At 42.7% G+C, this 26,204-nt stretch overlaps 1 protein-coding gene across 6 annotated transcripts in view; it reads right to left on the reverse strand.

Moving 5' to 3' along the window:
* Positions 1-21,069, reverse strand: part of DPP8 (dipeptidyl peptidase 8) — a 75,331-nt gene extending 54,262 nt beyond the window's left edge. For 3 of the 6 annotated variants that reach the window (XR_002733382.2, XM_023220822.2, XM_023220824.1), the window contains exons 1-6: positions 20,843-21,069; positions 18,997-19,132; positions 15,556-15,825; positions 10,460-10,572; positions 4,602-4,775; positions 1,895-2,063 (exon numbers count right to left, since the gene is read on the reverse strand). Coding sequence is in view for 4 of the 6 variants with exons in the window: in XM_023220822.2 (XP_023076590.1) it covers positions 1,895-2,063; positions 4,602-4,775; positions 10,460-10,572; positions 15,556-15,825; positions 18,997-19,012 (742 nt within the window). In the remaining 2 variants the exon portion in view is untranslated. The remainder of the gene's footprint in view (positions 1-1,894; positions 2,064-4,601; positions 4,776-10,459; positions 10,573-15,555; positions 15,826-18,996; positions 19,133-20,842) is intronic. The other 3 variants (XM_023220821.2, XR_002733383.2, XM_023220823.2) reach the window with 3 other exon arrangements.
* Positions 21,070-26,204: the final 5,135 nt, after the last annotated feature.

The raw sequence follows: 26,204 nt of genomic DNA on the forward strand, positions 1-26,204 counted from the left end.
TGAGGAGTCTCGCTCTGTCACCCAGGCTGGAGTACAGTGGCACGATCTCAGCTCACTGCAAGCTCCGCCTCCCAGGTTTACACCATTCTCCTGCCTCAGCCTCTGGAGTAGCTGGGACTACAGGTGCCCGCCACCACGCCTGGCTAATTTTCTGTATTTTTAGTAGAGACAGAGTTTCACCGTGTTAGCCAGGATGGTCTCGATCTCTTGACCTCGTGATCGCCTGCCTCGGCCTCCCAAAGTGCTGGGATTACAGGTGTGAGCCACCACACTTCATAGCCACTTCAATAAAACTTAATTAAATATTCCCACAATATACATAGTTCTACAAAGTTCTATTTTTCCTATTATGACGATAACTAAGTAGGCTCTCCGAAACTGAAGGATACATTTTTTTTGAGACAGGGTCTCACTCTGTCACCCAGGCTGGAGTGCAGTGGTGCAACCATGTCTCACTTTAGCCTCAACCTCCTAGGCTTGAGTGATCTGCCTGCCTCAGCCTCCTAAATAGCTGGGATTACAGGCATGTGCCACTACATCCAGCTAATTTTTTTTTTTTTTTTTTGGTAGAGATGAGGTCTTACTATGTTCAGCCCAGGCTTCCCCCTATCTCAGTCTCAAGTAGTTTTATTTTATTTATTTTGAGACAAGGTCTTGTTCTCTTGCCCAGGTTGGAGTGCAGTGGTGCCATCTCAGCCACTGCCACCTCCGCCTCCCAGGTTCAAGTAATTCTACCGTCTCAACCTCCCTAGTAGCTGGGATTTACAGGCATGCACCACAATGCCCAGCTAATTTTTGTATTTTTAGTAGAGACAGGGTTTCACCATGTTGGCCAGACTGTCTAGAACTCCTGACCTCAGGTGATCCACCTGCCTTGGCCTCCCAAAGTGCTGGGACTACAGGCATGAGCCACCATGCCTGGCCTCAAGTAGTTTCTTAGAGTGTGTAATTGGTTTTTCTGTTTCTCAAAAACAAAACTTACTTATTTATTTATTATTATTTTTATTATTTTTGAGACAGAGTCTCACTCTGTCGCCCAGGCTGAAGTGCAATGGTGCAATCATGGCTCACCACAGCCTCAACCTCCTGGACTCAAGTGATCCTCCTACCTCAGTCTCCCAGGTAGTTAGAATTACACATGCCACTATGCTCAGTTACTTTTTTGTATTTTTTTGGCAAACGGGGTGTCACCATGTTGCCCATCCTGGTCTTGAACTTCTGGGCTCAATCCACCTGCCTCAGCCTCCCAGAGTCCTAGGAGCCACCATGCCCAGCCTAAAATTTTATTTTAATAACAAGAGTTCTATGAAAATTCTGGCAGTCTTATTAGGCTAAAAGAACAATCATGTCAGAGGTTCTTTTGTTGCACTGTTTGAAAATGAACATTAAGAGAAAGCAGTATTATACATGTGGTACATACCAGTTATTCTCTGTACTTTTCTCTATTTTTAAAAAGTTTTAAAGACTTGAATTTCTTTTTTTTTTTTTTTTTTGAGGTGGAGTCTTGCTCTGTCACCCGGACTGGAGTGCAGTGGCCGGATCTCAGCTCACTGCAAGCTCCGCCTCCCGGGTTTACGCCATTCTCCTGCCTCAGCCTCCCGAGTAGCTGAGACTACAGGCGCCCGCCACCTCGCCCAGCTAGTTTTTGTATTTTTAGTAGAGACGGGGTTTCACCGTGTTAGCCAGGATGGTCTCGATCTCCTGACCTCGTGATCCGCCCGTCTCGGCCTCCCAAAGTGCTGGGATGACAGGCTTGAGCCACCGCGCCCGGCCAAGACTTGAATTTCAAATGCAAAGATCACCCAGCTTGGTGATCTAATGTCAAAATGCAAGAAGCAAATTATACTTCAAAAAATACTGTTCAGAAAAGTAAATTTGAAGAACTATGCCTTACCATTGTGCACATAAGTGAGTCTCCTTTCTTCTCTGGTTACGATGTTAGATATCCAAATATCATTGCTATGTATAAAAGCAATCCAGTCTGGATCAGCAGGGCATAATTTTGGATCCATCCGTATGTTGGGACAACTAGTTTCCACTAAATTGGGCCTTAAAGGTTGTTGCTAGAGAAGTAAACAACATTTTAAGGTAAATATCAGGCTGACACATACATGTTCCAGCACGCTTCCTATATGAAGAAGAATATTTCCAGGTAAAATGTCAACAATGAGGCTGGGCGTGGTGGCTCAGCCCTGTAATCCCAGCACTTTGGGAAGCCAATGCAGGCGGATCACCTGATGTCAGGAGTTCAAGACCAGCCTGACCAACATAGTGAAACTGCATCTCTACCAAAAATATAAAAATTAGCTGGGCGCCATGGTGGGCACCTATAGTCCTAGCTGCTTAGGAGGCTGAGGCAGGAGAATCGCTTGAACCTGGGAGATGGCTGTTGCAGTGAGCCAAGATAGTGCCACTGCACTCCAGCCTGGGTGACAGAGAGACTCAGTCTCAGGAAAAAAAAAAAAAGTCAACAATGATCATTGCTTCCCAGAAAAATAAACTTTCCATTGCCTTAACTTACCAGAAAGGACTCATTTTTTTACTTTGAATGAAAAAGCTAAGGGTAATAGGAGAGGACATAAAGACAGTAAAACAGTACTTCATAAATTTTGTTGCCCCAACCTGCCCCAATACCTAAGAGTATTTACTGTTCATTAAACATTGTTATTGAACACTTATTCACCGAATATTTTATTAAATATTTTAAAATTATTTTTACCAATATAAAATAGTTTGCTCATAAAAATGTAATAGAAGCCAGGATCATCACAATTCTCTTAAAAGAAGAGTTCCTAAAGCTCATAATGAATTGCCTAGAATAAAACCAAACATAAGACACTTGAGAGGCTGAGGCAAGAGGATCACTTGAGCCTAAAGTCCAAGACAAGCTGGGGCAATATAGTGGGACCCTCACCTCTAAAAAGAATTTTTTTTAATTAGTCGGGTGTGGTGGCACATATCTATAGTCCCAGCTACTCAACGAGGCTGAGGTGGGAGGATTGCTTGAGCCCAGGAGTTTAAGGCTGCAGTCAGCCATGATCTCGCCACTGTACTCCAGCCTGGGTGACAGAGCAAGACTCTCTCCAAAGAAAAAAAAAAACTGTGTGTGTATATATATAATTTATTAAGATGAATTAGCTTTCAAGGGAAACAAAAAATTGCCTTGTGATAACGATCTTCCAAAATCTTCCTCGGTGCTTACACAGAAGTGGGAACTAATGCCCTTTACCTTTGTTTTTTTTCTCTCTCTCTCTTTTAGGTAGTCTCACTCTGTCGCCCAGGACGGAGGGCAGTGGAATGATCTCGGCTCACTGCAACCTCCATCCAACTCCCGGATTCAAGTAATTCTCGTGCTTCAGCCTCCCGAGTAGCTAGGACTACAGGTGCGCCTAGCTAATTTTTGTATTTTTAGTATAGACAGGGTTTCACCATGTTGGCCAGGCTGGTCTCAAACTCCTGACCTCAAGTGATCCACCCACCTCGGCCTCCCAAAGTGCTGGGATTACAGGCGTAAGCCACTACCCATGGCCTACTCTATCTTTGTATACAGCAAGTATTTTTACCACTTTAAAATTTGTCTCTTTTTTTTTTTGAGACAGGGTCTCACTCTGTCATCCACGCTAAAGTGCAGCGGCACAATCTCAGTGCACTACAACCTTTGCCTCCCAGGCTCAAATGATCCTCCCACCTCAGCTTCCTGAGTAGCTGGGACTACAGGCGCATGCTATCTTGCCTGGCTAATTTTTGCATTTTTTTGTAGAGATGGGGTTTTGCCATGTTTTCCACACTGGTCTGGAACTCCTGGGCTCAAATGATCTGCCCACATCGGCCTCCCAAAGTGCTGGAATTATGGGCGTGAGCCACCGCGTCTGGCCTAAAAATGGTATCTTAAAGTAACTAGAAAGATTATTAACTCTTTTGTTTTGAGATAAGGTCTTAGTCTGTCATCTAGGCTGGAGTGCAGTGGCACAATCACAGTTCACTGCAGCTTGACCTCTAGGCTCAAGCGATCCTCCCACCTCAGACTCCTGAGTAGCTGGGATTAAAGGTGTACACCACCATGCCCAGCTAAGTTTTTAAAATTTTTTTGTAGAGACACGGGTCTCTGTTGCCTGAGCTGGTTAAAGAAAATTAGCTCCTAAGGCCAGGTGTAGTGGCTCATGCCTGTAATCCCAGCACTTTGGGAGGCCAAGACACGCAGATAACCTAAGGTTGGGAGTTCGAGACCAGCCTGACTAACATGGAGAAACGCCATCACTACTAAAAATACAAAATTAGCCGGGGGCTGTGGTGCATGCCTGTAATCCCAGCTACGTGGGAGGATGACGCAAGAGAATCACTTGAAGCCAGGAGGCAGAGGTTGCGGTGGGCCGAGATGGCACCATTGCACTGCAGCCTGGGCAACAAGAGTGAAACTCTCCTTAAAAAAAAAAAAAAAAAAAAAAAAAATTAGCTCTTAAAATTGGAAACTAATCTCCATGTTTCTTGTTTTCACTGCTATTAAATGTTTTTGTTGGTGGGTAAACTGAAGTTTCTGGTTTGTTTATTAATTACCTTTCTGATTTGGGTGCAAATAACCTTTTGGATCCAAACCAACTTACCGTGAATCCTTGTGGCCCTCCATCTTTTATGTGATAAATTCCACTACCAGCTTGAAACAGAAATGTTCCACTTTCTTGGTGATAATCGTAAGAAGCAATTCCAACTGTTCCAATGCGTTTTCTTTCTCTTAATAGTTCTTCTTCTCGAGAATACATTCCATAGTCCAGTGTTGCCTAATGTGAAAGGAAAGTCACCTACTCCAGTCTTCTGAAAAGCCGTCTTTTGCTTTCGGCACTGAAATCCTAGAATCTCCAACATTATTGACTCTACGTTTTTTTTTCAGCCTTCTAATTCACCAAGCACAGTCTACATGTTAAGTGACCCCAAAATTTGCTGGCAACTTTAAGCAGATTAACTTTAGGAAATCTGCTGAAAGATTTCCTAGTAAAGGGTCTTAGATGATTACTGTATACATTAGAGAACAAGAATAAAGTCTAATCATGTTGGCATTCAAGACCTTCTACAACTTAACTGTAATTTAGTAGCCAGCACACAGTTAAGAGCACAGACTTCTAAGTCAAGTGGTTTGAATCCAAGCTTTGACCCTTCACTAGAAGTCTAACCTTGAGAAAGTAGCTTAATTTATTCAAAAGTAATTTTTTTCATTTTCAAAATAATAATAAATCATCTACATCAGCTTTGTGAAGATTTAGATAAAATATGTACAATGTTTAGCACAATGACTGACACAGAATAAGCTCTCAAATGTGTCAGCTGTTATTAATACCTTTCCACTATACTAGCAATACTCCTCTTAATAAAACCTTAGAGGTCAAGCTGGTCACATCACTGATCTAAATAAAACTCAATGAGTGGTTTTCTGTCTCCTGGTCTTTGTCTGTTCTACCCCTCTTCCCTTGACTCTTGGAAGAATGCTTTTCTTTCTACCTATCCCAGTTTACTTATACCCCAAAACCTTGCTTGAATTCTCAGCCAGCAAAGTTTTCCAATTCACTATTTCACAGTGATTTCTTTTTTTTTTTTTTTTAAACAAAACTCTCAGTCTATTGCCCAGGCTGGACTGCCGTGGCGTGATCTCAGCTCACTACAACCAGGTGATTCTTGTGCCTCAGCCTCCTGAGTAGGTGGGATTGCATGCATGTACCACCATGCCCAGCTAATATTTTGTATTTTTAGTAGAAATGGAGTTTCGCCATGTTGGCCTGGCTGGTCTCAAACTCCTGGTCTCAAGTGATCTGTCCACCTCCACCTCCCAGCGCTGGGAAAGAAGTGATTTCTTTATGTCCTAAATTATTTATAGGAGTTACTGTCTGTTACTTATTTAACGATGGTATTGTTTTTCGCTTTTTCAGGATATTTGCTAAGTAAATGGAAAACAAAAAAACTTCAGAGCAGAATCTCTGTGGTTTTCTTTTCCTATTTAAAACATATTTGTTATAATGTCTCTCAAAGAAAGTTTGTGGCTGGGCGTGGTGGCTCATGCCTGTAATCCCAGTACCTTGGGAGGTCGAGGCAGGTGGATCACCCAAGGTCAGGAGTTCAAGTCCAGCGTGACCAACACAGTGAAACCCCGCCTCTACTAAAAATACAAAAATTAGCCGAGCATGGTGGTGCGCATCTGTAGTCCTGGCTACTAGGGAGGCTGAGGCAGGAGAATTGCTTGAACCTGGGAGGCGGAAGTTGCAGTGAGCCAAGATCATGCCACCTCACTCCAGCCTGGGTCACAGAGCAAGAATCTGTCTCAAAAATAAAAGAATGAAAATTATACTTTAAATGTTATTAAAAATAGGCTGACCTAATAGTAGTGGGTTATCAGAACTTATTAACATTAGTGTCACTAAAGTTGGTATACAACCCCTAACTGCTACATTTGACTGACATTAAAATAAAAAAAGAAAACAAAAATACTTAGTAGTAAATTTAACCAGAGAAGAGCAAGATGTGTATAAGGGAAACTGTTAAACACTGTTCAAAGAAAGTAAAGATCTAAATAAATAGAAAGACATCATGTATGCATGGATTGGAATACAGCGTAAATGCCTATCAAAATTCCAAATGCCTTTTTTCCAGATATAGACAAGCTGACCCTAATAATATTCACATAGAATTGCATGAGACACAGAATACTCAAAGCAATCTTGAAACACAATGAAGTTTTTTTTTTGTTTTTTGTTTTTTTTGAGACGGAGCCTTGCTCTGTTGCCCAGGCTGGAGTGCAATGGTGTGATCTCGGCTTACCGCAACCTCTGCCTCCCGGGTTCAAGAGATTCTCCTGTGTCAGCCTTCCAAGTATCTGGGATTACAGGCATGCGCCACCATGCCCGGCTAATTTTGTATTTTTATTAGAGAGGGGGTTTCTCCATGTTGATGAGGCTGGTCTCGAGCTCCTGATCTCAGGTGACCCACCCGCCTCAGCCTCCCAAAGTGCTGGGATTACAGGCGTGAGCCACCATGCCTGGCCTGAAGTATTTCTTTATTTATTATTGATTACTTTTTTTTTTTTTTTTTTGACACAGTCTCTCCCTCGGTCACCCTAGCTGGAGTGCAGCGGTGCCATCTCAGCTCACTGCAACCCCTGCCTCCCTGGTGACGCGATTCTCCTGCCTCAGCCTCATGAGTAGCTGGGACTACAGGCACCCGCCCCACCACACCTGGCTAATTTTCATTTATTATTATTTTTTGAGATGGAGTCTTGCTCTGTCGCTCAGGGTGGAGTGCAGTGACACAATTTAAGCCCACTACAACCTCTGCCTCCCGGGTTCAACTGAATCTCCCACATCAGTCTCCCGAGTAGCTAGGATTACAGGCACCTGCCAACATGCCTGGCTTTTTAAAAATATTTTTAGTAGAGATGGGGTTTCACCACGTTGGCTGGGGTGGTCTTGAACTCCTGACTTCAGGTGATCCACCCGCCTCGGCCTCCCAAAGTACTGAGATTATACGCATAAGCGACTGCACCCGGCCTGTTCTATATTTTTTACTAGAGACAGGGTTTCATCACGTTGGTCAGGCTGGTCTTGAACTCCTGGCCTCAAGTGATCCACCCTCCTTGGCTTCCCAAAGTGCTGCGATTACAGGCATCAGCCACTGTGCCTGGGCTGTTTTAAAAAAAATTGTGGGCCAGGCGCAGTGGCTCACACCTATAATCCCAGCACTCTGGGAGGCCGAGGTGGGAGGATCACCTGAGGTCGGAAGTTTGAGACCAGCCTGACCAACATGGAGAAACCCCTTCTCTACTAAAAAATACAAAATTAGCCGGGTATGGTGGCGCATGCCTGTAATTCCAGCTACTTGTGAGGCTGGGGCAGGAGAATCGCTTGAACCCGGGAGGCAGAGGTTGCAGTGAGCCGAGATGGTGCCATTGCACTCAGGCCTGGGCGACAAGAGTGAAACTCCATTTAAAAAAAAAAAAAAATTGCAGTAGGGCCAGGCACGGTGGCTCATGCTTGTAACCCCAGCACTTTGGGAGGCCGAGGTACACGGACTACAAGGTCAAGAGATCGAGACCATCCTGGCCAATTGGTGAAACCCCGTCTCTACTAAAAATACAAAAATTAGCCAGGAGTGATGGCGCACGTTGTAGTCCCAGCTACTTGGGAGGCTGAGGCAGGAGAATCGCTTGAACCCGGGAGGCAGAGGTTACGGTGAGCTGAGATTGTGCCATTGCACTCCAGCTTGAGCTCAAGAAGTTAAAGCTGCAGTGAGCTGTGATTACACACCACTGGACTCCAATTTGGGTGAGAGTGAAATGTTGTCTCAATTAAAAAAAAAAACCTGGTATCCTTTAGAGATACATACTGATGTATTTCAGGAATGACATATCTGGTATCTTCTTTAATATCGTCTGAGTACGGCCAGGCGTGGTGGCTCACACCTGTAATCCCAGCACTTTGGGAAGCCAAGGCAGGTAGATCACGAGGTCAGGAGATTGAGACCATCCTGGCTAACACAGTGAAACCCCGTCTCTACCAAAAATACAAAAAATTAGCTGGGCATGGTGGCAGGCGCCTGTAGTCCCAGCTACTAGGTAGGCTGAAGCAGGAGAATGGTGTGAACCCAGGAGGCAGAGCTTGCAGTAAGCAGCGATGGCACCACTGCACTCCAGCCTGGGCGACAGTGAGACTCTCTCAAAACAAACAAAAAAAAATCTGAGCAGTAGGGGTGGGGGGTTGTGAGGGGAAGTTAGTAGGGCTACAATCAACGCTGATGCCTAAGATTTAATCCTTGTTGAAAATATTTCACATTATTCTACTTTTGTATGCTTTAAAAATTTCCATTATAAAAGTTTAAAAAACTTTTGCCAATTTTTCTATGAGAAAATTATCATTATTTCAGTTAAAGACACTGGTCTTAGAATAAGAAAGTTTTTCTGTTTTAAAGAAAAGTCACATGCCTATGTAAAGGGCAAATGTTCATGATAAATAGTTGCAGTGAAAATGATTAGTTGTGGCCAGGTGCAGTGGCTCACACCTGTAATCCCAGTTCTTTGGGAAGCTGAGGCGGTGGATCACTTGAGGCCAAGAGTTTGACATCGGCCTGGGCGACATGGTGAAACCCTGTCTCTACTGAAAATACAAAAATTAGCCAGGCATGGTGGTGTGCACCTATAATTCCACCTACTTGGGAGGCTGAGGCAGGAGAATCACTTGAACCTGGGAGGCAGAGGTTACAGTGAGCCGAGATGGCGCCACTGCACTCCAGCCTGGGTTACAGAGTGAGACTGTGTCTCAAAAAAAAAGAGATTAGTTGTTATAAAAGTTTTTTTGTTTTAAATTTCTATGAGAAATAGCACATTCATGTTATTCAATTAACAAATATGTGGCCCAGGCCAGGTGCGGTGGCTCACGACTATAATCCCAGCACTTCCGGAGGCCGAGGTGGGCGGATCACAAGGCGAGGAGATCGAGACCATCCTGGCTAATGCGGTGAAACCCCAGCTCTACTAAAAATACAAAATTAGCTGCACGTGGTGGTGCGTGCCTGTAATCTCAGCTACTTGGGAGTCTGAGGCAGGAGAATTGCTTGAACTCGAGACGTGGAGGTTGTAGTGAGCTGAGATTACATCACTGAACTCCAGCCTGGGCAATAAGAGCAAAACTCCATCTCAAAAAAAAAAAATGATAATAATAAATGAATAAATACTCACTGTAAAAATAGTAATGAGAACCAAAGAAGAAAACAATTGTACCAAAACATTATCTTTGGGATATTTTCAACAATGCACTTTCTTATTTGAAGATAAAATCAGTCAGGTGAGGTGGCTCACTCCTGTAATTCCAGCAGTGTGGAAACCTGAGGCAGGCAGATTGCTTGAATCCAGGAGTTTGAGACCAGCCTGGACAACATAGCAAGACCCCATCTTATTAAACATATATATATGTTTAAAAACTATTTTATATTTATATAAAAGTTTTTAAAAACAAAAAATAAAGATAAAATATTGGGGGAAATAAAACCCCAACCTTTGATTTTACATAAATGGAATTATACTATTTAGAAGGTAAAACTGAACTTTGTACTTTTATTTTAGTGCTGTTACTGAGCTTTAAAACTACAAAATCAATTAAAATATATAAATAAGCCTTTCTGGAAACATTTATCAGTTCTTTTCTGTGAACAACTCCTTTAAAAAATGTGAGAACTACATAAGTACAAAGTTTATGAAAGGGAAATGCAGTTAAACAGGGAGAAAGCAGTTTAAAAAATTGAATTTTATTATCTCTTAGTTTCAGATATCAAGAATTAAATGGAATTTCAGGGTCACACATACAAAAACATAAAAATGTTTTAATTTTTTTAATTTACATCTACTTTAAATATAAAATCCCAACTTCTAAATAAATGCAGTATCTGAATACATACACCAAATCATAGGAATAACAACATTTAATCCTACCTGAAAAAGATCCAAAAGAGGCTTCCAAGAGAGCATTAGGACTGCTGCTCTATTGATAGTTTTGGGAATTTCAGAATAAAACAGTGTATTTTCTCTGTTCTCACCAGACATGGCTATAGGAGAAAGCAATCATTTATGATTATTTTTTCGAATAGCATTCTTATGACAGTCACAGTTGCAACTATATAATGCCTTCTATACACTGCAATATTTTGCACTCTATGGGATTTATAATGAATGTTAACAAGTAGAATGTGCTTATGCCATACACCATAAAAATTTTCAATAAAACCAAGGCTAGCCTGGCCCAGTACACATGCCTATAATCCCAGCTACTTGGGAGGCTAAGGTGAGAGGATCACTTGAACCCAGGAGTTCAAGACAAGCCTAGGCAACATAGCAAGATCCCATCTTAAAACAACAACAAAAAGAAACCTGAGACTTTAAAGAAAAATGCTCAGGTTTCATTCTGGTAATTAGATCTTAGTCCCTCTCAAAATAAACATAAAAGTATGTAAGTTGCTGTGTAAAGAAAAGTTAAGTACCATTTTCAGAATTTTTAAAAAATTGTGAGTCCTTTACCAGGTGGCAACAGGCTCATGAGATGCCAATGTAACAACTTCAGATTACTGTTTCTTCCGTTTCTGAAACATTTAAAGTGCTTACTTGGAAACACATAGATCTAATTGAATTCTAGTTTTTATTCATTATAAAAGTTCTGCAGGCTAGGCGTGGTGGCTCAGCCTATAATCCCAGCACTCTGGGACACCAAGGCAGGCAGATCATTTGAGATCAGGACTTCGAGACCAGCCTGGCCAACATGGTGAAACCCCGTATCTACGAAAAATACAAAAAAATAAGTTGGGTGTGGTGGCATGTTCCTGTAATCCCAGTTACTTAGGTGGCCCAGGCAGAAGAATTACTTGAACCCAGGAGACAGAGACTGCAATAAGCCGAGATCACACCACTGCACTCCGGCCTGGGCAACAGAGCAAGACTCCATCTCAAAAAAAAAAAAAAAAGTTCTGTAACTATAATTGTTAATAAGACCTTTAGGGTTTCCAATAAAAGTATGCTAATATTAAAACAACACAGAATCTGGCATCTGATCTGCTGAAAATCTCTTTGTCCTTTATTGGGGAAGGGCGAAAGAAAAAGGTCTAAATTAAGCAGAAGTTCAAATCAATTCTGTGAAATCATGTGATAACTAGATGGGAAGATAACAGTAGTGTAGAGTGAGTTACATATAAAAGTTACATATAAAAGACTGACAGAAACACCATGGTTATGAAGATGTGAATCAAAGAAAACATAAACAAGGTAAAACAAAGCCTTTCTACTCTAAAAAGGTATTATTGGCCAGGCGCGGTGGCTCACACCTGTAATCCCAGCACTTTGGGAGGCTGAGGTGGGTGGATCACCTGAAGCTGGGAGCTCGACACCAGCCTGACCAACACGGAGAAACCTTGTCTCTACTAAAAATACAAAATTAGCCAGGCGTGGTGGCACATGCCTGTAATCCCAGCTACTCAGGAGACTGAGGCAGGAGAATCACTTAAACCCGGGAGGCAGAAGGTGCAGTAAGCCGAGATCACTCCACTATACTCTAGCCTGGGCAACAAGGGCAAAACTCCATCTCAAAAAAAAAAAAAAAAAAGGTATTGCTTCCAAAAAGGTGGAGGAGTGAAGGAAGGAAAAAATAAATCACACAGAAATAACAAGAAATCTCCTGGGTGAAAGAGACCCTTGACCTGTGTTTCTGAATTATTAATGCCAGCAGAAGGTAGTCTAGGGAAAGGTGTGGTTAACTTCTATGCTAACCCTCATGAGGATGAGCCCCCAAATAACCACATATTTTTTTAATCCTCTTATTTTTCTAATTAGTTTACATTGCCTTTGGAGTAAAAAGTTATATATCCACTGACATTTACTTCAGCACTCAATTTTGTGTAAAATGTACTTTGTAGATTCCCAAGTTGCTTTGTTATAGAATTCTTAAGACTGTGGTCACCCATCAATACCATTCACAATTTTACAAAATGCGATCATATCCTCTTTAATCATTCTCTTTCTAAGAGCCTTCAGTCTTAAAATATTAAAAGAAAAATTGGTTGTCTTCTCTCCTCAGTAACAGCCATTCCCCACAATCATTTCATTTGCCCCTCCCTAAATGCTCCTAGTTCCCTCTAGGAGCTTTATCCATCACCAGTAAAAATTTCCCCAGTACATTCTATGTTCTGACATAAGCACAAAATGGGCTTTTCTCATTCTTTCCTAATGGTAATTATCGGTCTTTAGAGCTACAGCAGTCAATTTGGTCCCATGTCTTCAGGCAACAGTATCAATGAGTCCTGTTTCTCTTTAGGATAGCATGACAAAGAACAAGAGGCAAAATTAAGCATGGGATAAAGTAAAATGCTAATGTAACAAAATGCTTGTTACTCAATAATAGAGCTTCTTCTAAGCATACCACATTTGGAATAAGGGCTCTCAAAAACGTATAATTTCTTATAAAAGATTTCTGGCCAGGTGTAGTGGCTCATATCTGCAATTCCAGCACTCTGGGAGGCTGAGGTAGGCAGACAGCTTGAGCTCAGGAGTTGGAGACAAGCCTGAGCAACATGGTGAAACTCCATCTCTACCAAAAATACAAAAATTAGCTGGGCATAGTGGTGTGTGCCTATAGTCCCAACTACTTGGGAGGCTGAGATGGGAGGATGGCTTAAGCCTGGGAGATGGAGGTCGCAGTTAGCCAAGATCACACCACTGCACTCCAGCCTAGGCAACAGAGTGAGACCCCATTTCAAAAAAGGAGAAAAAAAAAAAAAGGCCGGGTTCGGTGGCTCACGTCTGTAATCCTGGCTGAGGCAGGTAGATTGCTTGAACTCAGGAGTTCCAGATCAGCCTGAACAACATGGCAAAACCCCTGTCTCTATGAAAAAAAAACCAAAAACATAAATTAGCTGGGCATGGTGGCACGTGCCTGTAGGTCCAGCTACTTGGGAGATTGAGGCGGGAGGATCACTTCAGCCTGAGAGGTCAAGGATGCAGTGAGCCAAGATCATGCCACTGCACTCCAGTCTAGATGACAGAGACTGTCTCAAAAAATAATAATAATAATTAATAAATAATTAATTAAAAAATAAACTTGGGACAATTCTACAAAGGATTAATTCACTTATTATATAAAAGGCTTCAAATCATTAAGAAAAAGAAACCCTCTTCAGGGGTTGGGTAGAAAAAGAAAAAAACTTTAAAAAAGAAAAAAGAAACCCAACCCTATTAAAAAATCAAATATTATAGACTGTGACTGCACAGAAAAGAAACACAAATGGCTTTTATTTTCTTTACTTGAAACAAAGTCTCGCTCTATTGTCCAGGCTGGAGTGCAGTGACACCATCTCAGCTCACTGCAACCTCCACCTTCCAGGTTCAAGCAATTCTCCTGCCTCAGCCTCCCAAGTAGCTGAGATTACAAGTGTGTGCTACTACACCTGGCTAATTTTTGCATTTTTAGTAGAAACGCGGTTTCACCATGTTGGCCAGGCTGGTCTCAAACTCCTGACCTCAAGTGATCCGCCAGCCTCAGCCTCCCAAAGTGCTGGGAATATAGGCGTGAGCCACTGTGCCCAGCCACAAATGGTTTTTTAAGCATGTGAAATGATGCTTAACCTCACTCATAAGAGAAATAAAATAAAAACAATGAGAAACTGCCGTTTGCTAATCAGACTGGGAAAGTTAAAAAAGTTTAATTACTCACTATTGGTGTATGCATGGAGAAACAGATAATCTGAGATAATGCTGATGGCAGTATAAACTCTTTGAAAGGTGAGCTCAGTAATATCAATCAAAATTCAAAATATATATACCCTTTTCCCCAGCAATTCCACTCTTAGGAATTAGTTCTACAGGTATATTCATGCATGTGCAAAATGATCTCATATAGTGACATTCACTTCCTCTTCTTTTGTAACAGCAGATCAGAAAAACCTAAATGCCATTACTGGAGGTCTGGTTAAGTAAACTATGGCACAATTATATAATGGAATATTCTGAGTTGTTAAAAAAGAATGAATCCCAGCCTGAGCAACATGGTAAAACTCCGTCTCTACAAAAAAATTAAATAAAGTAGCTGGTTATGGCGGCATGTGAACATTATTAGAGGTCTGGTTAAGCAGAATATGGCACAATTATATAATGGAATATTCTGAAGTTATTTAAAAAAAAAATGAATCCCAGCTTGAGCAACATGGCAAAACTCCATCTCTATAAAAAAAAAAAATACAAAAAATTAGCTGGCCGTGGTGGCATGCACCTGTAGTCCCAGCTACCAGGGAGGCTGGGGTGGAAGGACTGTTTGAGCCTGGGAGGTCAAGGCTGCAGTGAGCCATCAGTGTGCCACTGCACTCCAACCTGGGTGACAGAGTGAGACCCTGTCTCAAAAAAAAAAAAAAAATCTAACATTATGACATGAACTCATGCAGACATCTTTAATATCTCTATACACATATATATACACACACACCGCACACACACACAAATAAATAAAACACATATATGCACACATTCATATAAACGAATAAAACTTATATTGGAAAAATTCTGGAGGAAGGGAAGGAACCTATCTTTAAAATTTTAACAAACAAGATAGTAAACCAGTAGATTAACATATTTAATTTAGGCAGACATTAAATCTAGAGTGACTGGACTCGGGAAGAAGAGACCCAAAACAACCTTGGATTAAAAAAAAAAAGCAGTAGCTGTTGAGTGGGAACAAACTAATGGTTTTATTGTTTGTTTTCCTAATCAGACCATCTAAAGAAAGGCATTTCAAGCTAGCTTTAGGAAGAAGCAATTTCTGGCATCTTTGATTTTGAAAAATGATCAGGATCAATTCATGGTCTGTTACCTACAAGTAAAAATAAAGTTAATGCAATACAACAAAATCGAATTCTTCAAATTAAAAGGTTTTTTCCTTTAATGGAACCAAAAGTCGCTAATTTATTTATTCCTCAAACTTTGAGTGTCAATTATATCTAGAGTTAAGTTTGACTTAAGAGATCATTTTCTCTCAGAAACTATGACTTTGTACTTACCAAGGTAATAGATTCTGTCTGAATGAGGCCCATCTGGATCATTCCTCTTCACAAACATGAAATCATGTGGTGCCTTAGCCATCATGTAGCCATGATATTTTCTGGTATCAGCAAGCAGCTTTTTAAGCTGACTCCAGGAATACCGCTCAACATAAAACGGCTCCAATTTAGGCCGATCCTGTGATTCAATATTCTCCTCACAGTCTGCAGTTTCAAATATCTCAACACCCAGCTGTTCTGTTTCCATTGCTGCTGCCATGTTGCATTTTCCTAGAAAAACAAGGCACATGAAGCTGTTCACAGGTCTGTCTTCTATTATTAGAATGATTCTCTGAAGCGGGGGGAGTGGGGAGGGCAAGAAAAAAATGCTTTTTAGCACAGCTGCAATGAAACCTAGTAAGAAAAGCAATAGCTCTCCCTTCCGTGTTCAGTTTAAAAATGAAATTAAAAAAAAATTGAGGTCAAGTCTACTTCGCAGTGCCTATAAATCCCTTTGGTAACTTTTATAAAAGGCTCTCCTTAGGTATTTCTTGCCAAAACTCCCTTTTCTTTCCCACACTGGAAGGAAACAGGCCATTTGCCAGTTGGCTGCTATGCTCCACCCAAGAGCATGTCAATAGCGAAGCTAACTCTGCCAAGGAAGTTAAGTGTTTTGCATTTTAAAAAGTAACACATTTGGTAAGTGTGGATTTTTTTCAGCTAACAGAAATAACCACAACAAATGAGAACGGTAATAAAACTGTCAAAAATAACGTGCATGTAATAACCTTCCTAGGATACCTCTCCAAGATAATGTATCGTTTCCTTTTAAACGGAAAGCCAAACAAAACACTTGACTGGCTGGTACATTTTTGAGTCTTCTGCTCTTGCCTATACATCACTATCATCATCATTTGTGGTGACTCTATTTTTTTTTTTTTTTTTTTTTGAGATGCAGTCTTGCTCTGTTATCCAGACTGGGGTGCAGTGGGACCATCTTGGCTCATGGCAAGCTCCACCTCCCAGGTTCACGCCATTCTCCTGCCTCAGCCTCCCAAGTAGGTGGGACTACAGGTGCCTGCCACCACGCCTGGCCAGTTTTTTGTATTTTTAGTAGAGATGGGGTTTCACTGTGTTAGCCAGGATGGTCTCAAATCTCCTGACCTCGGGATCCGCCCACGTCAGCCTCCCAAAGTGCTGGGATTACAGGCATGAGCCACTGCACTCAGCCTGGTGACTCTATATTTTAAGGAAACTTACATGACTATTCTTACCAATCATACAACATATGCTGATTAAATGGCAGAAAAAAAAGATACTATCTTAAAAGTGGCTTTAATTAGCTGAAGTTGTTGATACAGAAAGCATTTAATATTTGTACCAACAGTATTTTGATAAAAGCATAAACCGAGGTTTACCAGTTCAACCCCTAGTGTTTGTTAATATTTCATCTGCTAATAATGTTTATTCTCATTTCACAAATCCAGAAGTTGCATTTCTCCTTTATCTTTTCCAACATTTAACACGAGCGAAGTATCAAATAACAAAAAGTATTATCATAAACCAGTGGGTATTCTAACATATATTATTCATGACACTGCCAAAAAGAAAGAACATAAAAATTCTGGGCAATCTGCTCTTTTTGAACTAATAAATGTCAAAGACATGTGGACTTGGGAGATAAACTAAATTGCATTTATGTAACCAAACTTAACATATTAACTACTTCTATAATAATAAATACAAGGCTGTACATTTAATATTATCTTTTTTAAAGCCCAAATTTGAAGGTTAACATCAATTCATAGTAACTATCACAGATTAAAAGTTATTAGCAGGTATGGATTGTGAATTAGTCCATTAAGCACACATTAGTGGCATGCCAAATAACTGAATGAACTATGTGTGCAGCTTATTTTGTCTTTTTTCATGCTGTAGTTACCTATGTTACCATTTTCAATATAACAGTAATGAAGTGGCCAGAAAACCTATTAGACAGTTACATCACATATGCCTGTAATATTATAACAAGTGAGCATTCACTTTCAATGACTAAAATCCAAAGCAGCTTGGTAGGGAATTAAAGTCATTTAGTTCAATGAGTATCCAGCACACTGATATTTACTGACAGTGTAAGACTGTGGTGGTTATATTCTATCATATGTTTACTTGCCCTACTAAAAGCTAGCTAGTGGAGGCCTACTTTCTACCAAATGTCAACGGACCCAGTTTTTCCTTTTTTCTTTTTTTTTTTTTGAGGCAGTCTTGCTGTGTCACCCAGGCTAGAGGGCAGTGGCACAATCTCAGCTCATTGCAACTCTGCCTCCGGGTTCAAGCAATTCTCCTGCCTCAGCCTCCAGAGTAGTTGGGATTACAGGCACCCGTCACCACGCCCAGATAATTTTTCTATTTTTTAGTAGAGACGGGGGTTTCACCACCTGGGCCAGGCTGGTCTTGAACTCCTGACCTCATGACCCACCCACCTTGGCCTCCCAAAGGGCTGGGATTACAGGCGTGAGCCACCATGCCTGGCCAGTGGACCCAGTTTTATATCTAATGGACTGAGGGACAAATGAGAAAAGAACCTATACAAATTGGGCTCATTTTTCTCAACTTCTCCTGTGTTATGTTTGTAAGTTCATCTCCAAACCAGTGCTTGCAAGAATAGGGCTGGTGAACAGAACAGGGAAGTTCAACAGAAAGACCTCCTCCGAAGCCTTACCGTCCAGTTTATTTTTTTTAGACAAGTCTCACTGTTGCCCAAGCTGCTTTTAGATAAGTCTCACTGTTGCCCAAGCTGCAGTGCAGTGGTACAGCCTTGAACTCCTGGAGTCAGAGGATCCTCACGCCTCAGCCTCCTGAGTAGCTAAGACCACAGGAATGCATCACCATGCCTGGCTAATTTTTTAAAACTTTTTTGTAGAGATAGGGGTCTCACTATGTTGTCCAGGCTGGTCTTGAACTCCCGGCCTCAAGCAATCTTCCTGCCTTGGCCCAAAGTGCAGGATTATAGGCGTGAGTCACCACGCCTGGCCATGCCCAGCTTCTTATCATTCGCGTCCCATCTTTTCTATGTAAAAGGTACATTAGCTTACATTTAAATTATCTGGTATTCCTGAATTGTAGTAAGCCCTGGACACTCGATGCATATACATGCATACGTGTGTGTACATGTACAAACACTGTACAGTCCAAATGACAGTCTGCTATTCTGTATGTTCACAGCAAATGTACATCCTGCATTTCTAAAATATATCCGATATTATACAATATTGGTAATCTGTGCAGACGTTTGGTAAATTACTTAGTTCCAGATTATATACAAACAGATTCTCAAAGTAGATGATCTGAATTTTCTAACGTCAAAAACAGGAAAATAGGGTCAGTGTACCTTCTCAGCACAGTGCATATATCTCACTGCCCCACCTACCTCGTCACTTAAGTAGTTTCCCTGGTGCCTACCTGATTTTATTTTCATCTGCTCAGATCTCTTGCACACTCAAAGAGATCTTTTTCAAGTGACTCAACTTCAAGCACAGACTCCCTCTGCTCATCCTGCTCTTCTCACAGGAATCTTTCCTTTTCTCACCATCCAAACCTGCTCACCAGGATAATGAAATAAGATAATAAGACTCTGATCATTAAGATGGACCATATGTGGTCAAAAAGGGAAGCCCCAAAACAATAGTTAAAACTGATACCGAAATACTACTTTTTGGGACAATATATAATGCCTAGATTATTTTGTATCTGCATTTTATGTTATCAAAATCCAAGAATTATTTTATTTCAGAGATGTGTAGCCCAATATAGTCAAAAGAATATCCTAACATAGTAAACCTTGGTGTCCAGACATACATTAAAAGGAAAATCATGGAAAGGCTTTTTAAAAAGTTACAAAAGGCATACAGATGTGAAGTTACTCAGTGACTATTGCAAATCATCAAAAACGGCAGATGATTAATAAAATTTATTTTTATGTGCCTATTCCTGTTCCTGTTTTACATAATAACGTCATATCAAGCTAGTTGGGGATAGAATAAGCTCAGGAGGATAGCCAATAAGAGTTACAGGCCATTTTTGCAGAAAAGGAATTAACTTGAATTTAATAACTTAAGATTTTTCACGAGATAAACAATTTTCTATTCATCTTAAGTACATTCCATTTTTGCTTTTTTTCTTGCTGCATTACTCTGAGAATAAATAGGTAACTTTTCTGGAAAAAGAAGCATTAAACTTGTTGAAATTCTGGCTTGGGGAAAAAAAAAAAGGAAGGTCTGCTATTACATCTGTTACTCTATCAGTTTTAATTTTGGGCTCCCACAGCCCAAGTAGGTGATCAACGGATGGGGTGGGGAAAGCTAAGTGGCAAGTGTAGGAAAAAACAGCAAGGTTATGCCAGCACAGCAACAATGGACTAAAATGTCAAGACACACCATAGCACTAAGTCCCTCACTCAGAAATGGAGCATGCTGACTCAGAAAATAGCTTTAGGACTCTTGATTTTGGATCCACTCAAGTGAAATTCCTTAATTTTTACCTCGAGGGCCAAACAGCCGTCCACTTAAACACGTAAAGCCTCACTGAAGCCTATCTCTCTTTGGGGTCCACACCTAGTTGAGAGGTTCATTAGCACAGAGGGAGCAAAGATCTTGAAAAACTATGAATGAGGAAGAAGAGGAGAGGCATAGCAGAGAATATGAGAAGGAAGATGGGAGGGATGCCAAGTCTTAGAAAAAAAGTGTGTGAGAAGAGAGGTGTGGCGGGAAAGTGTCCTGCTGCAAGTGGGTGGAACAGAATGGGAGGGGGCAGTGAGCAGGGAGGGAATCGATCTAGCATGAAGCAGGTGAGAAAAAAAGACCACCAGCTGGGAAACCAGAAAATCTGAATGGGAAACCCGAAAATCTGAGTCCAGAGCCCATCTGCCAAGTCGGACTTAAAGAAAACCCCTTGGCCTTTGTGGGCTTCCGTTTCCTTATCTGTAAGCGCTGACAATACCCGGCCTCCCAACCCCAGCGAGACTCAATTAAGATAACGGACGTGGAAGTCAGGAGGCCAGCGCCCAGAGCTCAAGGGGCGCCCAGTGAACGGTGGACACGGAATCTCAGAGCCTCGGCTTCCTCTTCCGGCAAGTAGGGGGGGCCCGCCACCGGCTCTGCCCTGGACAGGGCGGCGCGTCGGGTAAACCGCAAAGCGCGCTGACCCTGAGAACGCGCCGAGCAGTCCCTCCGTGAGGCGGAGAGGGCCTGGTGAGCCGTCGCTCAAGCCTCGCCGACGCAGGGGAAGGAGAGGGGGGCGGATACTGCACCTTCCCCCCCGGCCCCGCCCGGACCGTCCCGACGTGCGCTATGGAGCGGGCCTGCGCCGCTTCATGCTGCGGCGCCTCCACTCCAGTCTTGGTTGCAGTGGCTTCCTCAGCGGCGGCGCCGGTGACAACACAGGCGGCGAACGCGGCACTCAGAAGCAGCGGCGGCAGTAGCACCGGCCTTGGCCTCAGAGACTTTAGCACTTCCGGTTCCTCGCGATCCGCTCCCGACTGGCGAAGGCGCAGCCGGCCAAGAAGGGCGCCGCTGTCTGCTGGGTGGGGTCCAACACCACAGCGCAGTCTAGTGGCTGGAGGAGCCAAGGAGGCGCGGGGGTGGAGGCTGGGCCGAGCAGGAGATAGAGATGAAATCCAGAAAGGAACAGCGACTTGCTGAAAGTCACAGGGCAGACTGTGGCGCATCTGTAGTCAATAAATATATATTGAGTGCATGCTCAAAATAGACAACATTCCTGTCCATGTGCCAGGCAGAGAGAGCCTTAGACGCTGGGAGCAAACCGGGGTAAATCCCTGCCCTTTCAACGAGATGATATTGAGAGGAAAGGGACTAGGGCCTTGGAGATCTAAGCGCCTCATTGTTGTGGTGGAAAGAAATCTGAACCTGGAGTCCGAAACTTGGCTCTAATATTAGCTAGTGATCTTTTAGCAGGTCACTCAATCTATTTGAACCATAATTTCTTTACCTCTAACAGGAATATAATACATTTCACTTAATTGCAATTAAAGAAAACCGGCTGGGCGTGGAGGCTCACTCCTGTAATCCCACACTTTGGGAGGCCGAGGCAGGCGGATCACTTGAGGTCAGGAGTTGGAGACCAGCCTGGCCAACATGGGGAAACCCCATCTCTGCAAAAAATTCAAAACTTAGTTTGGCATGGTGGCGGGCGTCTGCAATCCCAGCTGCTACTCAGGAGGCTGGGGAAAGGAGAATCGCTTGAACCCGGGAGGCGGAAGTTGCAGTGAGCTGAGATCACGCCACTGCACTCCAGCCTGGGTGACAGAGTGAGACTTTGTCTCAAAAAAAAAAAAAAAAAAGTATGCACTTTACCACATAAAATGAAGAAACCCCAGTTTCCTAGGGGAAAGAAATGAATGACTTGTTATAATCAGAACCAGAGGCAGGTCCCTTGACCTGCAATTTCTTTGCTGGTCTACACTGTATATTGGCTGAGAAAAGGGGAACTTGGAAAGATATCCAGGAAAGTAGCAGGTGTACAACAAAACAGTGCAAAAGCAGGGTCTCCCCTATTTTCTGTTATTACAAAGAACCATGTGTCAGAGTCATATGTCATTAGGATTTATTATAATAGCACTAATAAAAAATCCATTTGGGCACTATGCTCCACTCCACAGTATATAATTATTCACTCTAAGGTTAAATGAGCCTTCCCTCAGGCTTTTTAAAGTTGAGCTCCCTTTAAAAAAAAAAGAAAAGAAAGGCAAAGTCATTTTCCCTGGGTCTCTTCTATTAATTTTATCCAAATGACCTGAGAGCAGATTTTAAAAGCTTTACGGCCGGGCGCGGTGGCTCAAGCCTGTAATCCCAGCACTTTGGGAGGCCGAGGCGGGCGGATCACGAGGTCAGGAGATCGAGACCATCCTGGCTAACACGGTGAAACCCCATCTCTACTAAAAATACAAAAAACTAGCCGGGCGATTTGGCGGGCGCCTGTAGTCCCAGCTACTCGGGAGGCTGAGGCAGGAGAATGGCATAAACCCAGGAGGCGGAGCTTGCAGTGAGCTGAGATCCGGCCACTGCACTCCAGCCTGGGCGACAGAGCGAGACTCCGTCTCAAAAAAAAAAAAAAAGCTTTAAATGCACACGCACACACAAAATACAGAGAAATATCTTGCACTTCATTTCATTAATTCAACAAGTGTTTGCTGAATCTCTGCCTTGTACCTGTCACTATTTTAAGCAGTGGGGCCACAATAGTGAACAAAGTAGATAAAGCCCTGTTTTCATGCAATTTATAGCCTAACAAGAAGAGATAGAGCCCCTCCCCCCAAAAGCAAACAATTAAAAATATATAATTTCATGTATTTAAAAAAGCCATGGACAGATGAAATACTTGCTTATATCACATGGGTAATTATAGATTTGACTAGATTGGAATTCAGATTTATTTTACTTATTTATTTATTTATTTTTGAGACGGAGTCTTGCTCTGTCACCCAGGCTGAAGTGCAGTGGCGCCATCTTGGCTCACTGCAAGCTCCGCCTCCCAAGTTCATGCCATTCTCCTGCCTCAGCCTCCCGAGTAGCTGGGACTGCAGGCACCCACCAACATGCCTGGCTAATTTTTTGTATTTTTTCTTTAGTAGAGACGGAGTTTCACTGTGTTAGCCAGGATGGTCTCGATCTCCTCACCTCGTGATCCGCCCACCTCGGCCTCCCAAAGTGCTGGGATTACAGGAGTGAGCAACTGTGCCTGGCCAGATTTCTTGATTTTTATTCTTATTTTCAAACCCCAAGAAAGCTGTAAAGGAACATCTCCACCATGGAACGCTGGCCACCTTGCATGTACCATAGGCATAGGCTTGAATCCAAGTATCTCTGAGTCTTAGCAGAATGCTGTGTGATGTTCCTAGAATAGGAGAGAATAGGAGGCTGATAGGGACCTGGAGGCAACCTCCTCGGGGAGGCAGTCAGGAGACAGCCTCTCCTCTCCTCACAGTTTCTGATAAGGTGTGGGGCTTTCTCCCCATTCCCTCAGAATAGCACTGCTGAATACAAAATCATTTGGCCGCAGTCTAGAATTGGCTCCTGTTCAACAGTGTACCTCACAACTCACGTTGCAGTCATTTGGCCCCTTTGGTTTCAGTACAGTTGTCCCTTGGTATCTGCAGGGGATTGATTCTGGGATTCCTGACAGATATTAAAATCAGTGGTACTCAAGTCCCTGATATCAAATGGCATAGTATTTGCATGTAACCTATACACATCCTCCTCTCATATATACTTTTTTTTCTTTGGTGACAGTCTCACTGTGTCACCCAGGCTCTGGAGTGCAGTGGTGCGATCTCAGTTCAGCTCACTGCAACCTCTGCCTCCTGGGTTGAAGCAATTCTCCCACCTCAGTCTCCCAAGTCGCTGGGGTTACAGGCACCCGTCACCATGCCCAGCTAATTTTTGTATTTTTAATAGAGATGGGGTTTCACCACATTGGCCACGCTAGTCTCAAACTCCTGACCTCAAGTGATCTACCCGTCTCAGCTTCCCAAAATGCTGGGATTACAGCTGTGAGCCACTGCACCTGGCTGACTTTTTTTTTTTTTTTTTTAATTGAGAGGAAGTTTCGCTCTGTCGCCCAGGCTGGAGTGCAGTGGTGCAACCTTGGCTCACTGCAACCTCGGCTCACTGCAACCTCCACCTCCCAGGTTCAAGCAATTCTCCTGCCTCAGCCTCCGAGTAGCTGGGATTACAGGCGTCTGCCACCACACCTGGCTAATTTTTGTATTTTTAGTAAAGACAGTGTTTCACCATGTTGGCCAGGCTGGTCTTGAACTCCTGACCTCATGTGATCCACCTGCCTCGGTATCCCAAAGTGCTGGGATTACAGGTGAGAGCCACAATGCCTGGCCTATTATTTTTTTATTTCAGTTTTTTTCTAAATACTTTTGACCTGAGGTAGGTTGAATCCCAGATGTAGAACACACACAGAGTCAACTGTATTGTCGTTTTTGATGTATGAGACAAGGATCACAAGCATCTATCACCATTGTGCATTTTTCCTTATGCACTGTATTTAAGTAATAAACTACCTGAATCTAAAAGTGGCTCAATGTATCTTTACTGGCTGAATCAGTCAGACCGTGGCCTTGCCAAGTCTTGTTTGTGTGGTTGACAAACTCTAGCTGGCTTTCTGCTGCCCTGTACTCTAGGAACCCATCAGGAAAAGACAAGTTATCTAGCACATGAGGTGTGAATGAGATAGCATGGCCGGGTTGATGCAAAACCATCTGTATCTAGCACTGGGTATTATCATCAACAAATATGTTTTAAACATCTACTTTCTAAAGCACATTGTGTTAGATACTACAGGATACCAAAAGGAAGTAATCTGTGCTCTAGGGAGGTTTATAATCTTGGTGAGAAAAAAGATTATAAGCATGTAGTACATACACTAACAGCCATTGATTATAGGATATGGTGGGTCTACAGTTTCTTTTTCCACTTCCCCCCGTACTTTCCCCCTTTTCAGGATGTAGTTCAAACCAAACTGTAATAACAAATAAAGAAGGCGGGCACAGTGGCTCATGCCTGTGGTTCCGGCCCTTTGGGAGACTGAGGCAGAAGGATGGCTTGAGCCCAGGAGTTCGAAACCAGCCTGGGAAAAGGAGTGAGACCCGCTGGGCATGGTGGCTCACACCTGTAATCCCAGCACTTCGGGAGGCCAAAGCTGGTGGATCACCTGATGTCAGGAGTTGGAGACCAGCCTGACCAAAATCATGAAACCCTGTCTACTGAAAATACAAAAATTAGCCAGGTGTGGTGGCACACATCTGTAATCCCAGCTACCGGGGAGCCTGAGACGGGAGAATTGCTTAAACCTGGGAGGCAGAGATTGCAGTGAGCCGAGATTGCACCATTGCACTCCAGCCTGGGCAACAAGAGCAAAACTCCATCTCAAAAAAAAAAAAAAAAAGAAAGAAAAGAAAAGTAGTGAGATCCCATCTCTATAAAAGTACAAACATTGACTGGGCACAGTGGCTCACGCTTGTAATCCCAGCACTTTGGGAGGCCGAGGCGGGTGGATCACCTGAGGTCAAGAGTTTGAGACCAGCCTGACCAACATGGTGAAACCCCATCTCTACTAAATACAAAAAAATTAGCCAGGTGTGGTGGCCCATGCCTGTGATCCCAGCTACTTGGGAGGCTGAGGCAGGAGAATTGCTTGAACCCAGGAGGCAGAGTCACAGTGAGCTGAGATTGCACCGTTGGAATCCAGCCTGGGAAACGAGAGCGAAACTCCATCTCAAAAAAAAGAAAAAGAAAAGAAAAGCACAAACATTAGCCTGGCATGGTGGCATCTGTAGTCCCAGCTCCTCGGGAGGATCACTTGGGCCCTGGAAGTCACGGCTGCAGTGAGCCATGATCATACCACTAGCCTGGGTCCATCTCAAAAAAAAGAAAGAAAGAAAAAGAAAAAAAGAAAAGAAAAAGAAAAAAGATCTTTCCCTCTGATTTTCTTTTTCATATTTAAGCTTTTATTTATGTACTTAATTTATTTTGAAACAGGGTCTTGCACCATTGCCCAGGCTAGAGTACAGTGGTATGATCATAGCTCACTGTAGCCTTGAACTGGGCTCAAGTAATCCTCTGGCCTAAACCTCCTGAGTAGCT

Source organism: Piliocolobus tephrosceles, chromosome 6 (genome assembly GCF_002776525.5).
Source record: "Piliocolobus tephrosceles isolate RC106 chromosome 6, ASM277652v3, whole genome shotgun sequence".
NCBI lineage: Eukaryota > Metazoa > Chordata > Mammalia > Primates > Cercopithecidae > Piliocolobus > Piliocolobus tephrosceles.